At 37.6% G+C, this 17767-nt stretch overlaps 1 protein-coding gene across 5 annotated transcripts in view; it reads right to left on the bottom strand.

The window, feature by feature from the left end:
• Positions 1-2588: 2588 nt before the first annotated feature.
• Positions 2589-17767, bottom strand: part of LOC111874812 (cytosolic purine 5'-nucleotidase) — a 73097-nt gene continuing 57918 nt past the window's right edge. For 4 of the 5 annotated variants that reach the window (XM_033755607.1, XM_033755605.1, XM_033755609.1 and 1 more), the window contains 5 exons: positions 16489-16663; positions 14729-14951; positions 13002-13239; positions 12393-12518; positions 9653-12044 (listed from right to left, as the gene is read on the bottom strand). In XM_033755607.1, the coding sequence (XP_033611498.1) occupies positions 11913-12044; positions 12393-12518; positions 13002-13239; positions 14729-14951; positions 16489-16663 (894 nt within the window). In that variant the 3' untranslated portion in view covers positions 9653-11912. Of the gene's footprint in view, positions 2884-9652; positions 12045-12392; positions 12519-13001; positions 13240-14728; positions 14952-16488; positions 16664-17767 lie in introns of those variants that run through there. The other variant, XM_033755606.1, reaches the window with a different exon arrangement.

The following is a 17767-nucleotide window of genomic DNA, read 5'->3' as shown; positions in this document are numbered from 1 at the left end:
TTAACACCCATACAAAACATGAAAAATTATAGTTCTGTGTACTTTCTTTTTATATTTTTAGATGACAAATGGGAAGACAAAAGTTTCCAGTATCTATGTATAGTTTATGAATAGCTGTCATGCTTTCAAGTTCAATCTTATGCATTACAACACAAACACACAAGGACAACTATGAGACAAATTCTTGTCAGTAATTGCCACCTATAGAAATTTATAGTTTACCAGGCCATTTCCACTCAAAATTTGACATCAACACAATTAAAATTTACATTTTGAGCAAGTGTTGGCACTATCCTTGTGAGATTTTCTAGCAGTTCTCTTCATTCCCTCCAGACATAATAGCATCCTAAGTATGTCACAACTGTGTCCTCAGCACTCTCCATTTCATTATACTCAATCTATGGACCATCGGGGTTAATTATATTTACCTTTACCTTTTTGAAGTCAGCGGTAAACAGTCATGCCGAAATGAAGTCTGAATACAGGACTACTCAGTGCTTTAAATGAGATTTCAGTTATGATAATACATCAACTGATCTTTTAATGTCTGATATTTATTTCAAAGTGACATGACATAGTCTTAGATTTTGCAACCCCCTTCCTACTGTCACTAAAGCTGACACAGAAATGCACAGAGAAGATCATAGCTTCAGAACATGAAATAAAGAATGACAGTGTTTACCACCACTACATTTAATATCTTGTGGTTTCATATGCTGCAACAAGATACTGGAAAATTGTCACACTTTGGATAATATGTCAATAAAGTGTTATCGATTATTCTATTATACATATACAAATGTAAAATGCTCCAAACAATGGTATCTCAAATTATCAGGAACACTGACTGAATTGGTACTACTGTCATGTGTATGAGTGACTATAGATGGAGTTTGGATTGCCAATTGGATTTACTGTCCACTTACACATCATAACTTAAAGTAACTATTACACTATCGCTGATCTCCACACTTCACAGATCACTACAGCACATGCTAAGACTTCTGCTCTCACTAGTTGTTTCCCAGTAATGGATCTTAACAATGGATATTTTTTCAGCTTCTGTGCTCACATCATTACTGTCCAGCCAATATCCTGCAACTGCACTGTTGCTCAATTTCACTAACTCCCAGAGGCTGGTGCCATCTCACACCAACCTCCTAGTCTGTGCTTCAGAGAATGACTTCTAAACTTGTCTCAGTTAAAACATCTCAGCATGGACCATATAGAAAACACTGTTTCCAACAGTTCCTTTATTGTTGCGTGGACTTGCTGCAGGAACCAGTTTGTTTTACAGTTGCTACCTAATAATGGGTCTACATGCTACAATATAAGCAAAATAAGCACAATCACCTTCCTCAATATGAAACCTAATGTTTTTTTTTAACTGAAAGCTGTTCCTTGAAAATAACATTCAGTCAGTAAAGATACTGATTTTACAGAAAAATGTAGACCTTTCACTTCATTCAGCAAATTTCCACCTATAAATCATGTGTTGGACTTCTCAATTCATTAAAAAAAAAATGTTAATTTACAGGTCAAGAGTCAGGCAGATATTTAATAAGAAACAACTATCAACCAATAAGGCTGTCAATGCACATACTCAGAAGGGATGAAAATATAGTACCTGAAACACAGATTCATACTTCATAATATTTCACAATTGCATTCACTGTCAAACAGTATTTTGGTTTAACTGCACATTTCTAATATGTTCATCATATATGGTACATTACATGATTACATTATTGTAACCTTTTGACGTGTTCTGTATCCAAAGGTACTAACCTGCTTAGGATTTATAGAATGTAAATAAATTCAAAAGTCATTAAGTTCGTGGACTGTGGTTTTATCGCATCATATTTCAAGGTATTCACAAACATTTACACAGATCCACACTGGCCCTCAAAATAGTTGCCGTTGGCCGCTATGCAAGTCTGCCAACGTTGATACAACTGCTGAAACATACTGGCAGGAAATTCACATATGGTGTCTCTTGTGGCATTGACGACCTCCTTGGATGACTGAAATCTACGACCACGTAGCTTTGCTTCCAAGCAGTGAAAGAGAAAGAAATTGCATGGTGCCAGATCAGGTGAGTACGGAGGGTGTGGCAAAACGGTGACCTGTTGCCTTGCCAGTTCCTCTTGGACAAGAACAGAGCGATGTGCAGGGGCATTGTGGTGAAGTAACAGCCAATTCATGTTAAACGTTTCACTAGGGGATTTGCCTAGTTTCTGGCAGAACATGATGTCTGCACATTGTTCAAACTGCAACATTTTTGATTCCCGCTACTTGCATTTAACTGCAGTTTACAATAGAGGCAATCGTTCTGCTTACAGTGTTTGCACACAACTGCCTCTTGCTGTGACGAGAGATGAACTGACATGTCATCATATCATGCCTCAACCTATCCGCTGTAGTGCACTGCAACGATGCTTTGCAGTCAGTCCACGAACTTACTGACTATGGCAGTATGATTAAGATTACTAGTTTTGCATTCAACTAAAAATTCATACTTATGCACAGAACCAAAAAAAAGATATACAGGGTGCATCAAGGAATCAGGCGATTTTAAAAACGTTACGAACAGTAAACTATTTCATTTATTTGGTTTTAACACATATGAATACAGTGTAAACATAAAAGCATTTGGTTTTCCTCAATTACCTCACTGAAAACAGAAGTCTATTTCCCAAAAATGACATCCAATAGCTCACCACCATTCTCCTGTAGGCACTCAGTAAGTCTCTTCCTAAAGTCAATCATTACTCTTTGCAGCATCTCTATGGGGATTCATTCAATTTCTTCCTGAATTCAAGATTCAACTCCTGAACTGTGTGGGGCACTGGAGCTTTGAAAACTTGGGATTTCAGATACCCCCTGGGAAAAAATCACATGTGGAAAGATCAGGTGACCTGGCTGGTCATATGATGTCCCCATATCTGGAGATAACATGGTTAGGAAACAGTTTATTCACAACTGCCATGAAAGCTTGTGCGGTGTGGCACATAGCACCATTTTGCTGAAAAACGTTTCTTCCTTGACTGGAAGACAAGCAAGTGCAGGAGCTAAGCAGCTCTCCAAAATGTGAACATAATGTGGTCCAGTCACAGTTACAGCCCTTTCCCACTCACCTTCAAAGAAGTACGGGCCAATAATTCCAAACGAAGATATCGTGCACCATACTGTGACTTTGGAACTGTGAAGTGGTCTCTCATAAATTTCTTTGGGGTTTGTGGCTGACCAATAGCAGAAATTTTGTTTGTTAACAAACCCCGACAAATGGAAATATGCTTCATCGCTTATCAGTAAGTTGTTAATGACATCTTGGTTTTGATTAATTAATTCCAAAAAAAAAAAGTCTGTCAAAAATCAACTGCTTTCACATTTGTGTTCATGTAGTGCATGGGTAATTTGAATTTTATAGGGGTAGAAGTGGAGATCTTTGTGCAAAATCCGTTGAACACTAGCTTCAGGCAGCCTGAGTGATGTGCAGACCAGCGTGGACTTCATTCAATAGCTTCTCTCTCTGCCACTACATTCTCAGATGTACATGCTGTTTTCATTCTACCACCTTTCTTCTTTAGTGTAGAACCAGTAGCCTCAAAGTACTGAACCCAGGTCTTGATGGCATGGGCAGATGGAACAGCATGATTGCGATGAATACCAAACTCTCTTCGAAATTCACACTGAGCGATCATGAAACTGTCACCGTTTTTGTAAAATGCTTTTACAGCAAAAGCACCTTGTGCTCCAGTCCATGGCTCCATTGCAACTAAAACGCTTTGAAGTAGGCTGCTGGGTGGCAGTAGTGGCATCCACCCCACTCCAACCAATCCAAGAAAAAACACCGCTGTCAAATCAGCCGATTCACTGATGCACCTGTATAAAAGTGTTACCAGGCATATTCTAACTTTGCAGTTAAAAAGAGAATATATTAACCTCACCCCCAAAAGGAGAGAGAGATAATGGAAACAGATGAAATAAGTGTATTAAGATATACAATCAACAAAACAAGGACTTGCCACACAAAAGGCAAGACATCAGACATCAGTGCAGTATCCAAGAAATAAGAGAGGGTGAATATATGAAAGACAGAATGGAAAAACATGTCACAAATAACACCCAAGTGGCCTGTTGGAATAGCAAAAGACAACTTCTAAAGGGAAGAGTCTGGAAGACTGCACAATAGATAGTGATATTCACACTGAAGAAGTCTATGGCCTAAAGCAAGGAAGAAGTGGTTATATAAGGCAGTCAAAAAATCAAACTGAGAACAGAAATGATACTTCAGTGTAACCTAAATTTTGGTAGCTGAATATACACACTTCTGTCTTTAGTTACACTGATATGACTCATGAATCAGATAATGGCAATTCTATCATACCGGGCGCAATAACTATGTCAACATGACTTCGTTTGCAGAACATCTTTTGTGACAACAAAGTGTACCATGTAAGGGTAAGGTTGGCATTAGGCAGATGAATCTTTATATTATAAATCCAACCCCTCACACACTATTAACAGTCATGGACTAGCCCACTTTAGGTATTTGTTTGACACTTCAAGTTAGTTAGTTAGTTACTGGAGAGGGTGGGTTTCCCCATGCACTTAGACCTGTAGTGGTCCATTGTGCTTCCCTCTATGATTTCTACCAGTCTCTATATCCTACCGGTATTGGTGCTTACCACCAGTCCCGCCCAGCCAGCGAGACCCGCTCTACTAGCTGAGAGGTATCTATAATGCTTCCCCCATCTACCAGAGGTATTAGTGACTACTGTTGGGCGGGAAATGTCCGCAATTTTGGCTCAGTGACCTCCTTTGGAGGTATGAGGTTCTTTTACATGCCGTAAAGCTACGACACAGGACCCACGGCTTAAAGTCCCTCCTGGAGGACTTGTTCCCTGAATTTTTCCGCCCTTAAAAATTCGACGACCTTCGCCAGGTATTTGAACCCGTGTACTACCAGTCATGAGGTGGGAATGTTACCTCTAGACTACGGAGGCCACTGACACTTCAAGTTAGTATTAATTCCATGTTAAGTGGGAACCTTGCCTGTTGACAAAGCACATCATCATGTTGAAGATGGAAGAGATGGCCTCTAGTGTTCTAATCAAAGTCCAAGTTCTGAGATCCACTGCAGGTACAGGCTGTCTTAATATGACAGATGTCTTCAGTACATGGTGACAAATGACTGATAAGGGGTAATCACTAGTACAAGGTATACTTGAGCCACAGGAAGAAGTGCTCAGAATCAAAGCCCTTCACATCTCCCTTGGCTATTTCACGTCCCTCTTCAACATGTTCCTCTGTAATTCCCCTCAGAATGGCTAGCCATTCTATCCAAATGAATGTTTGTAGTGATAATATGTGCTACCAACAAGCGCTTCGGGCTGGCTGACAGGCTAAAGGGGAATGGAGAGAAATTTATAAAAGAATGCAGATACATAGAATACTCAAGCACCATCATCTCTGCTATACATGGAACTTAATTCTGCAGCCTCAACACAGCAAGTAAGTAGTGTAATCACAGCGATTTAATACCATCTTTATATCAAGATGTTACCAACACCTTTTCCAAGGAAATGACACAGCTCAGTTTCAGTTCAAAAGTATTAATGCAGTTTATGCTAAAGGCACTCAATAAATCTAGAACTCTGGTGTGTGTGTGTGTGTGTGTGCGCCTAAACTGACAGTAATAGAAAAACAGTAAATAATTTTAATTATTTACAACAAGATTCCTGAACACAACTGGATTAATAAAAATAGCCTGACACAAATCAGTCTGATAGACATTTGCCTAAAATTTTACTGTAGGTCAGTCCTCTCTGTCTCTGGTCTGAGTGCCATGGTCCTACTGGGCACCTTCCTATATAGTAACAGGGGCTTCATACATATAGTCCTCCACACTTTTCCTCACATCTGTAATTTATGACACTTGAACTGTCTGTCACATACTTCTAACAGGTCTCAATGACAAAATATTTCTAGACATGCAACATAAATGTTGTAGAGGAAAAGCACAATGATTCAAGAGTAACATGAACACGGAACAATCTACTTGATGTAAGACACTGGCAAGAAGATCTTTTTAGTATGGATTAGAGGTTTTGACAACAACCAGGAATGAATAGGAGAAGGTCTGAAACTGCTAAAATGCATTTTCTGAGATTAGCAAATTAGTCACATTCTAAGATGAAATATTGAACAAAGACATTATGTTGGCATTACAAATTATAAATATTATAACAGAACTTCTGAATACAGAAATGACAATAGAAAGAAGGGAAAAGGATGGAGGAGAATCCTATCTGACAGAAAATTTTAGATCACAAAGAGCAGGGGAATGCAAATGTTAAGAGAAAAAGCAGTGAACTAACTTAAGGAGATATTAATACAAACTAAACAAGCCACTTGTACACAGAATGTTAGAAGTATGTATAGGGCAGGCTCGCTCAGGGCAGTGGCAGAAGAAATCTTAAAATATATGTTAGATTTAATGGGAGTACAGGAGGTCAGATGGGATGCACCAGCAGGCGAATATACATTTCTCTATGGAAAGGAGAATGAAAATCATGAATTAGGTACAGGTTTTTTTGTACACAAGAGAATCGTACTGGCAGTTAAGAGAGTAGAGTTCGTTAGTGATAGGATATCATATATAATACTAAAAGGTCGCTGGTGTGATATCATGGTGAATATTCACGCCCCAAAAGAAGATAAAATTTATGACATAAAGGAGAGGTTCTATGAAGAACTAGAACATGTATTTGATAAATTCCTGAAGTACCTTATGAAAATTTTGTTAGGAGATTTCAATGCCAAAGTAGGGAGGGAAGACATTTTCGGACCAACGATTGGGAATAAGAGTTTGCATGAAATTAGTAATGATAATGGAGTTATAGTAGTAAACATTGCCACATCGAAAAATCTTACTGTCAAAAGTACAATGTTCCTGCATCGTAACATCCATAAATTTACTTGGACATCTCCTGATGGGAAGATACACAATCAGATCGACCATATTTTGATAGATTGGAGACAGCATTCAAGTATACTTGATGTCAGATCATTCAGGGCAGCAGGTTGTGACACTGACCACCACCTGGTGGGGGCAAGCGTTAGGGAGAGACTGGCAGTGAGCAAAGAAACAACGCACAGAGTTCATATGGGGAGAGGTTCAATCTCAAGAAACTAAATGAGGTAGAGGGTAAAGAGCAGTATCATGTTGAACTCTTAAACAGGTTCGTGGCCTTGGAAAACTTGGACACTGAGGTGAATGTTAATAAAGCTTGGGAAACTAATAGAGAGAATATCAAAATTTCTGCCAAGGAGAGTCTAGGTTATTATGAACCAAAGAAGCATAAGCCATGGTTCGATGAAGGGTGCTCAAAATTACAAGACCAAAGAAAACAAGCCAAATTGCAATGGTTACAGGATCCAAGCGAAATAAATAGGGATAATGTGAACAATATAAGATGTGAAACCAGCAGGCATTTCAGGAATAAAAAGAGGGAATATCTGAAAGACAAAATTGACGAGCTTGCAATGAACAGTAAGAAAAGAACATTAGACACCTGTGTAGAGGAAAATGACTTTAAGAAGGCTTACCAACCTAGAAGTGACTTAGAGAAGGATGAGAATGGTGATCTACTTGCAGATTCCCATAACATTTTGAATAGATGGAAGAACTTCTCTCTGTTACTGAATTTACATAGGGTCAGTGATGTTAGGCAGATAGAAATGCATACAGCTGAGTCGTTAATACCTAATCCCAGGCCTTTTGAGGTTGAAAGCGCTATTGCAAAATTGAAAAGGTATAAATTGCCATCTAGTGATCAAATTCCAGCAGAACTTGTTCAAGCAGGAGGCAAAATATTATGTTCTAAGATCCATACGCTAATTACTTCTATTTGGCATAAGGAAAAATTGCCTGAGCAGTGGAAGGAGTCTATTATTGTACTATTTCATAAGAAGAGTGATAAAACTGACTGTAGTAATTATCGGGGGATATCACTGCTATCGTCATACAACATTTTATCCAATATTCTTTTCTCAAGGTTATGTCCATACATAGATGAAATTATAGGGGATCATCAGTGTGGGTTTCGACGTAACAGATCAACTACAGATCAGATCTTTTGCATTCATCAGATATTGGAGAAAAAATGGGAGTACAATGAGACAGTACTTCAGCAATTTGTAGACTTCAAGAAAGCCTTATGATTCAGTTAGGAGGGAAGTATTGTACAATATTCTGATAGAGTTTGGGATACCCATGAAACTAGTTAAGCTGATTAAAATGTGTTTAAACGAAACGTATAGTAAAGTCCGTATAGGTAAACATTTGTCTGATAAACTTCCTATCTAGAATTTTCTAAGACAGGGACATGCTTTGTCACCACTCCTTTTCAACTTTGCTTCAGAATATGCCATTAGGAAGGTCCAGGGAAACCATGTGGGACTGTAATTAAATGGGACACATCAGCTGGTGGTCTATGCCAATCATGTGAATCTACTAGGAGATAACATAGATACCATAAAGAAAAACACACAAACTTTAACTGATGCAAGTAAAGAGGTTGGTCTAGAAGTAAACACAGAGAAAAGTATATGTTGCTGTCTCATCACCAAAATCCAGGGCAAAATCATGACATAAAGATAGGACACATGTTTTGAAGATGTGGCACAGTTCAGATATTTGGGAACAACAACAAATCAAAACCCGACTGAGGAGAAAATTAAGAGGAGATCAAACTCGGGTAATCCTTGCTACCATTCAGTCCAGAACATTTTGTCTTCCTGTCTGCTGTCCAAAAACATAAAAATTATAATATACAAAACTGTAATTTTGCCTGTGGTTCTGTATGGGTGTGAAACTTGGTCTCTAACATTAAGGGAGGTACATAGACTGGGGTGTCGAGGAGAATATTTGGACCGAAGAGGGATGAAGTGACAGGAGGCTGGAGAAAACTGCATAATGAGGAGCTTCATAACTTGTACTCTTCTCCAAGTATAATTAGAATGATCAAGACGAGGAGGATGAGGTGGGCAGGGCATGTAGCACGAATGCGGAAAAAAAGGAATGCATATAGGATATTGGTGGGAAAGCCAGAAGGAAAGTGACCACTAGGAAGACCAAGACGTAGGTGGATGGACAATATTAAAATGGATCTTAGATAGGATGGGATGGTGTGGATTGGATTGATCTGGCTCAGGATAGGGACCAGTGGATGACTCTTGTGAACATGGTAATGAACTTTCGGGTTCCATAAAATGCTGGGAAATTCTTGAGTAGCTGCAGATTTGGCTTCTCCTCAAGAAGGGCTCAGCTCCATAAGTTAAGTAAGTAGGCACAACAGATCACTGTGGTCGTGGTGCAAGGGCCAAGAAAGCCCACCCCTTATACATTCATTTATTCAAGTAAACAGGCCACTTTAATTGCTGTGAAGCTTTTACTAACTGCAGCCGAACAGAAACACCTAAATGGAGAAAAAAGTCACAGTGTTGCAATGTCAAGAAATCATAGACTGTAGTGCCTGCAGAAGAAGAACAAACAGGCCACTATACCTGAGCCTAGAAAATTAATTATGGAGCTTGTTTTATAAGAGGAAAGTGTACTTAAGGGTACTGCTCAGAAAGAAATATGTACCTCTGTATCCATAATCCTTTACTATGTTTTCTGTTCATTATCCATATTAAGCAATTTAAATTTTAATAACATGTTTTGAATTACCAACTGTCTTGTAATTCACTGTCCGGTTATTGTATCCTAAACATATTTAGAAAGACTTAATGAAGACATAAAATACAAAACAATGGCACATTATTATGGAGTTAGATAACACTGAGGAACTACCTTATCTACAAAGTTGTGATAAAATTTACCTACATAAATATGAAATACTTTCACTGCATTTTTATAACAAGTACAAAACATTTATTATATTAAAATCACTACTAAAACATGCCTTTACAACATACAATCAGAATGATAATGTAACTGGTCATTTAACAATATTTTTTAACATTTCTGTTATTAGTAACTATGACCAGGAAGAGTTCAAATGGTTATGATTTGAGCTTTTTTTCAGCCTGTGCTTGACAACACACAGCTCCTACAAATATATTATAATCTTGTAACCCTGCAAATGAGTTCAGACTACACTTTCCACAACACATCGTGAACATAAAAATTACATACACTGGAGTAGATGCTTGTAATCATCAAATCCATTCAATGATGTATTAACAGGTATGACAACTGTGATCTGATAACACTTATACAAGGGAGAAAAAGAATCAAAATTAAGCTTGAAAGCTTTTCATTATAGGCATGCCTCAACTTACAAATCTTCATGCTATAAACAATTCAGTTACAAATATTGCACATACTAAAGAAATGTCACTCCCTATTCTGAAAATGGACACAGCACCCACTCTTGAAATATATACACCTGCTGGAACAAACAGTATTTCCATCTCCTGCCCATGACTTATGATATGATCTTCCAGTTGTTCTGGGCATCTGAAACTGTACTGGCATAACCTGACAGTGATATGCCTTTCTTTTGTTTATTACTCTTAGGAAACAAGCATAAAATAATGACTGTTTGGGTTCTACATTTAAAAGTAGTGCAAAATGTCTAGTGCTATTGATGGAAACTAATATGAATATAATGAAATGATCAGAAAGAAGTGAGCCTCTTATTTCCATGGATTATATTTGTGAAGTCAATCACTCAACATTTGGAACCATCTCACAACACAAACAAAAGTATTGTGTTTGCAATGCAGGCTCCCTTCAATCCAAGATTATTAATAAAAACGAAGTGGCCCCATTGAAGAAATGGAATGGTATTTAACAATTTGGATTCAGAATCAGCAAAAATTAAGCAAGGACTAAGTTCTGATAAGCTATGGCTAGGGTAATCTTTCTCTGGATATTAAAATGCATATGGGTGAAACAGCTGGTGACTAGTGCTGGATGGTTTGCAAGATTCAAGCAGAGGATGAATATGAAAAACCTATCATCTGGCAAATCAGCAAGTGCTTGCCACAAACAAGCAGCATTTCCTGAAGCTCTGTCAAAATTACTGGGGCATTACTGCTCTCTTCATGTTTTCAGTGCTGATGAGACATGTCTTTCCTGAAAAAATATACCTTCAAGTTTCCTCAATTCAAAGATCTGAAGGATCGTGTAACTCTCCTTCTGGGTACGGATGCCACCAAATTTTTGAAAGCGTCATACAGTTTTTAAGGGCATGAAAAAAAATGTCTTCTGTTCAACTTCTACTTAACAGTTTCTACGTGAAAGCACAGAACAGCACGTATTCTCTAGTATCAACTTCTTAAGCACCAACAAATTTTCTGGGGAACTCACCCACAAATATTCCTGCTAACAAAATAATTCCTCCCCCAATTCTTTGGAACAGTATGCTATCAAAAGCTACCTTAGAAGCACTGAATGCACTACACACAATATCATCTTTTCATCATAATTTTATTCTAATTGTGCAAATATGAACCCCTCTTTACAAAGGGAATTCTATTTATGATGATTCAAGAACACATTCAAGAATTTGGGATAAACCTGTGCAGAATAAAACTGTGGACAATTTGAAGGGTAAGTAGTACCATTATTTTCATAGCCAGTTATCCAGAATCTATAACACTGTGCACAACACCCAGCTTTCATCACCTTTAGCAACCATGGGAAAATAAAAAATATCCCACATTGTACTTTAATATTCATTGAAAAAATGTATAAAGCATTCTTTAAAATTCCCATCAAGTATGTCAGCTACAGGTATGAATATTATGCCTTCATCCATGTCTTTGGTCATAGGGTTTCACTTACATCACTTGATAATGGTGAATCTGTTACCTCCAGACTGTATCCTGTCTATTCATCCTGCCTTCTCCTCTGAGGACTTGCTGTCAGTTTCTTCGTCTGAATAATCTTCATCATGATTATGAGTCACACATCGTGGTGTCTCTGGTCGCGTGTGTGGTACTTGGCTATGAGACCGTTCCAGCAACTGAAAATTTCAAGTGCAAATTTCTGAGAAAGTTCAAAATTTGGATACTGGCAAGCTCCATGAACTTTCATGTGTAAAGTTTTATGCATTTTTTACTCAAAATATATCTCTACTCCTGATTAAGCTTGTTAATTGCAGCATAGTACCATACTGTTTATTAGCTCCTGTCAACAAGATAATCTGATCCCCAGTAAATAAACAAACATCAAGACTAATGAGGAATACATGGTCACAAAGAATGCATGTAGAAAATATTTGTATTCTGTAACATAAACACACCCTTCTTTCCAGGTTCTGCATTTCTAACATGCTATAATACAGTCAAATGCAGACAATGTGAATACTTACATGGTGATGATTAGCACAATTTTCAGATGAATCATCATCAGTGACTGAGAATGCGCGTGAACGAGAAATCATGGGACTTTCCATCACAAACCTCTGCTCATGAGCCACTGTTGATTCATGTGGCATCTGCAATTAGACAAACTTCAGATCTGTTTTCATGAATTATTGCTTCACATACATGTTCTAGATCTTCTGAATTTCTGTGTATGATTCAAAGTAGTAAGTGTTAGTGACCGATAAGCAACATGTCTATTTTGCACTATAATAAAGCATGCCGCCTGAAAGAAAATTCCGTCTGGTTCCCCTATGTGACATTTAATTCAATAAGTGTGTGTGAAGCATGCTTTGAGATTATTTCAAGCTGAGCACCTTCAAAGGGTCTCCACGCTGATGTCCAAAGGTTGGTGGATCAGTTGATCATTAACTTGATACAGTGGCAGGTTATGGACCAACAATTTAAAGTTTCAAAGGACTGACTGGCATGAAGGTCTCTCTCAGGCAAACCAGAGGGAAATATTTTATTAAAAAGCAACTGTATTACAAAAATTCAATAATAGGAATACGAGTGATATTCTTTCATGCAATTAGTTGCTCGTAAGGAAAACTTACCAACATGGCAGGGGCACGGAACATGTAACTGAATGGATAGTATATCAAGTTGAGGAAAGTGGCTGCATACAAGTCAGCGTACCGCACAACCTGAGATGAGAAGAAAGTCTGCCGAGATCCACTCCGGAATAAACTTCCCATCATTCCATATGCCAGATCCATCTTGTGAGTTACATCCCGAATTGAATTCCTCAATTTTGAGATATCTGGCTTTTCCTTTGTACTACTATCCAAATTCCTGTGAATAAATACAGTTTATCCATTAAGAAAACTTACTATGTTTTAAAAACATTACCACATTCACTGCCATCATGATTTCAACGGTAACCTATTCTCTGTGCCAAGAGCTTTCATTATTTCCTACTGACATTGCATTCATTTAAATTTAATTAAGACAAGATACTGAGAACATACCATCTGTTCATTATCGTGCTTATCCCCATATATTCTAAACATGATCTAAATTTCTTGCAGAGAGTCTCCATGATTATACATCTGAGTGAACACCTCAACACTCTGAATCATACATTTGTGCTTTTGTATAAGTCAGAAATGAAGATCAGATCACTTTTAAATGTACACTGAGAGTCGAATTCTTCCTTCACATTCCTTGAAACCGGCTGTCTCCATCTTCAGAATAGAAGAGGAATCTTCTCAACAAGATGAAGGCAACAGATCTCCCATAATATTTATAACTATATACCAGGCTACATGGCCTTACTCTTCAAATATTGCATCTCTGTTTGTATATACTGCCAGAAAAAAAAACATATTTTATACACTGAGCTTTGTGAACATATGTCAGACAGGGACAGGTTACATTACACATTCTACATATTTTTGATGCACTTACAAAGGAATGTTACAAAAACATGCCTATGAGCTTCATCATGTCAGTCTGCTTACATGCAGCAAGTTCACTCTATCTGTCGAGCTTTCAACACATGTAACAGTTTGAGAACTGGTGAAAGAATTTTCATGACATTTTAAATTGGGCAGTTTTACTAAAGCCTGATTGATAATGCATTCCTATGTCTTTAAAACTGTGTAACAATAATGGACTCTTCAGACAAAGATCTAAACGATTTACTGCAAACATTTTGAGTGTAACTAGCTAGACACTGGTCAGAGTGTTCTGAACATGGATTGCAGGGACCAATGATAAGACACATTTAATGTTAAAATCACTTTTGCCACAAATATGATTTTGAAGTTAATTAAATGGAGCAATACAACAATCATTATTTTATACACGCATTTCTCGAAATTGCGAGTTTCGAGATTCTCATGGTAGTGAATATAAAGAGCACTATTTCTGGTATGTTATACCATGCACTCTGATAGGAATTTAAACACTACCACACTATTCAGTACAACATCCCAGAGGACAGCAGTCTTCATTTCAGAACTTGTTTAATCTGCCTTCCAAAATCAGACTTGACTACATTCACTATCTGGAACTGTGGTAGCTCAGCCTATATAAACTAGGCTAGAGGCTGGATGACCAAGGAATCGGGATTTGATTCATGGAAGGGGAAAGAGATTTTTCTCTTTCTAGTACCGAGGTTAAAAACTGTGGAGCTATACCTCTATTCCCCATACATCTCTATGGTATGGTGCTTAATTAATTAAGCCCAGAGATAGTTTTACTGTTACTTAACTATTTAGGTTCAATAACAAGTGGAATGTATGTAGCTGTCAAAGGGGAGAAATACAGTATTACTCACTTGTACATATCACCTAGCATGATATCAAGAGCCTGTAGTTCAGCAAACAGTTGACACTTATCCGTCCACACATGAAGTTCCTGTACCAGCTCTGGTACAATCAGAAATGTACGCCATCCACGAATCTTCTTTGATTTGAGAATGTCGCCAAATATGTGGTCTCCAATATACAACACATCTTTCCCCTTTGCACCAATGAGTTCAGTGAACACATCACATGAACCTGTAATTAAGAACCATGTACAGTGGAACCCCAATTTAACATTCCTCAGATAACACTTCCTCATCAGTTAATGCTCAGCATCAGTGATCCCAAGTCAATAACCTCAGTGATAAATGACCTTGAGTGTATAAATTCACTGTTCCCCAAAGAAACTTTGAATAATGGTTTCACTGTATACACATAATATTGCTATTCTAGTTCTATGAAGGTTGTCCAACAGAGGAAAACCTCATGAATATGCAACAAGGAACACCTGACTTCATGGAAGGATGATGACAGAATTCGTATCAGAAAACTTTATTGGGAGGATATAAACGGTACTGAACTGGCTCAGTATCGTGTCCAATAATGTGCTCTGGTGTTAGTAATGTTAACCTTCAGGTTCAATGACTAAAGTGAGAGTGAGTGTATTAATATCCATTTACATACAGTATTACAATTATTTTACTTTTTACTTATATAGAAGTATTACATATATCTTATGCATTTTAAGAATAATCACTGTATGGACATGTCCTATATCTCACTTGTATTGTGGATCCATGGAACGAAAAATAAATGAATGAATGAATGAATGAAAGCATGCAGAGCTTGCTCAATATCTTATCTCTCCTATTTCCAGTTAATATAATGAAACTAACAATGCAATCAAGGGATATCAAACAATTCTTTCTATGATGTAAACTTGTGCTCAGTCTATGGGTATTCTGAAATCATATTTTTGTCTCCCTACAGCTGAAAGTAAAATCCTTAATTAAAAATCACTGAGAATCTAAAAAATAAATTATGTTGTAGAACAGATTCAGCAGTTCCTTGGTCCACTGTGTGATATGTTTATGAGAATCAATTACTGCTGCAGTGATCTGATTATTTCTGACTCATACAAATGTAGAGCAAGAGATGATTATCAGAGCAAATAACCATGTAACCTTATTTTCATATACTGTCAGCTAACAAACTAAAACTAATGAATTAAGTATCTGGTAGCAGAACTATATAAAGGTCAATACCAACCACATCCAAGCCCATCACTGGACACCATCTGAAATCAGTACAAATCACCTCCCATCCTCAGACTGTATTTCTCTAACACCATCTAAAAGTTATCTTTACATATCCTTCTAAGTATCAAATGTCATGGTCAAATGGGCAGCACTTCATGTTTATTGGAAGGTCCTAGGTTCAAATACCAACCCCAAGGCCAGCTATGTTGAGGTTTTGCATGGGTTTCATCAGTCAGTCCATGCAAAAGCCTATAATAACAATCACCCATCAGCATACTTGGAACCAATCACCAAATGATGGGACAAAGGCAACTGCTGAAATGTCAAGTAATTAAATGCACCTGACATAATGGACAGAGCCCAACATAATAAGGCTAATGAATTAACCACTGTTACAAATCTTCAGAGAATCAATGCAGGCAAATACTTTTGGAATTTGCTGGATTCCCTACATGACGCCACACAGATCATATGCTAGAAATATGCTGAATAAATTGTTCTACTGTAATTGTTTGGATGCATACTTCACTCACCACCAGAATACACTTGTCCCTTTTGCAGTGGGCCCATGTGGGTACCTATTTTAAGTGCTCCCGTGCTAGTGTCCACTTGACGAAGTATAGTCCCCTCACCAAAGAACAGGGGTTTCCGAGCATCTACAACAATTGTGTCGAAGTATGTTTTCCAGTCACGATGAGGCTCATCTGGCTGCAGGCAGGAAAGTAAATTCAAACTAATACAATTCTGTACACACAAGATGCATAAATAGTCAGTCTAGCCATATACCACTATACCATTCCTTACTTCATACTACATGTGGGGAAACTAATCATACTGTTCACCGCTAATGTGAACAAAGATACTAAATAGATACTATGTGCAAATTTGCTTACTGTTAGTACTTATACGAGCACCACTAAGATATTAAAATGCTTATTAAAACAAATGCAAAGATAATCATCATATTAATGACATTAGGTGTAGCTATATGGCATTAAAGAGCTTACACTGAATCATTTTTTTCTTGAAGTGTAGTAGTTGTTCAACAAGGTACCTACCAAGCATTAATTACTGAGTGAAATTCTGAAAAACCATAAATAAGCAGAAAAGTTGTACAATGGAGGATGTGCAAAAAATAAGATTCTGAATTTCTGTTTCCTGTCCATGAGGAATGAAATACGATTACTAAACGGCAATGAAATTGTTCAACATTAGCTCCATGAAGCTGGAGAAATTATAGCTTTACTGTCACATATCAGATTTTATTTTTCAGGTTTCATGACAAAACATTAATACCAAAAGAAAACAGGAAATCTTTAGTAGGCAGAAACACAACAACAAAACTGTCAGAAGAATGAACAGACTAAGTGTGTTAGACAATATGAGATGTATACTGATTTTAGATGTTAAAACAGAGGCTTGTGAAAGACTGCCATTTTCTAAATGTTCATTATTACTGTCACAGAATGAACAAATAACTAAGGGTTGATTGTGCTTGAAAAGCCATCTGTCACACATTATGTCACAAACTATTACCTCTTGAATACAAGCCTGTTGTTGGAGAAGGCACGGGTCTTGTGCCCACCTCTAGCAATACAGTAACTTGTCGTCCCAAAGAATGCTGAAAATAGCAAGGATCTCAACCATACAAGCAAACCCTACCTACGTAGGTCGTACTGAAAGTCATGAGCAACTTTTTTTGCATGCAACCTGGGAACAGCGGACGAAAGAGAGTATGGTGGTAGGTGGAACCAGCTGTTGTGTTAACCTTGAGTGTCTTGTGATGTCAATAGCTTGCATCACGCGACCAGT

Source organism: Cryptotermes secundus, unplaced genomic scaffold, assembly GCF_002891405.2.
Source record: "Cryptotermes secundus unplaced genomic scaffold, Csec_1.0 scaffold27, whole genome shotgun sequence".
Taxonomy (NCBI): Eukaryota; Metazoa; Arthropoda; class Insecta; order Blattodea; family Kalotermitidae; genus Cryptotermes; species Cryptotermes secundus.
Note: the sequence above shows the minus strand (reverse complement) of the source record. Positions and strands in the feature narration are given on the sequence as shown.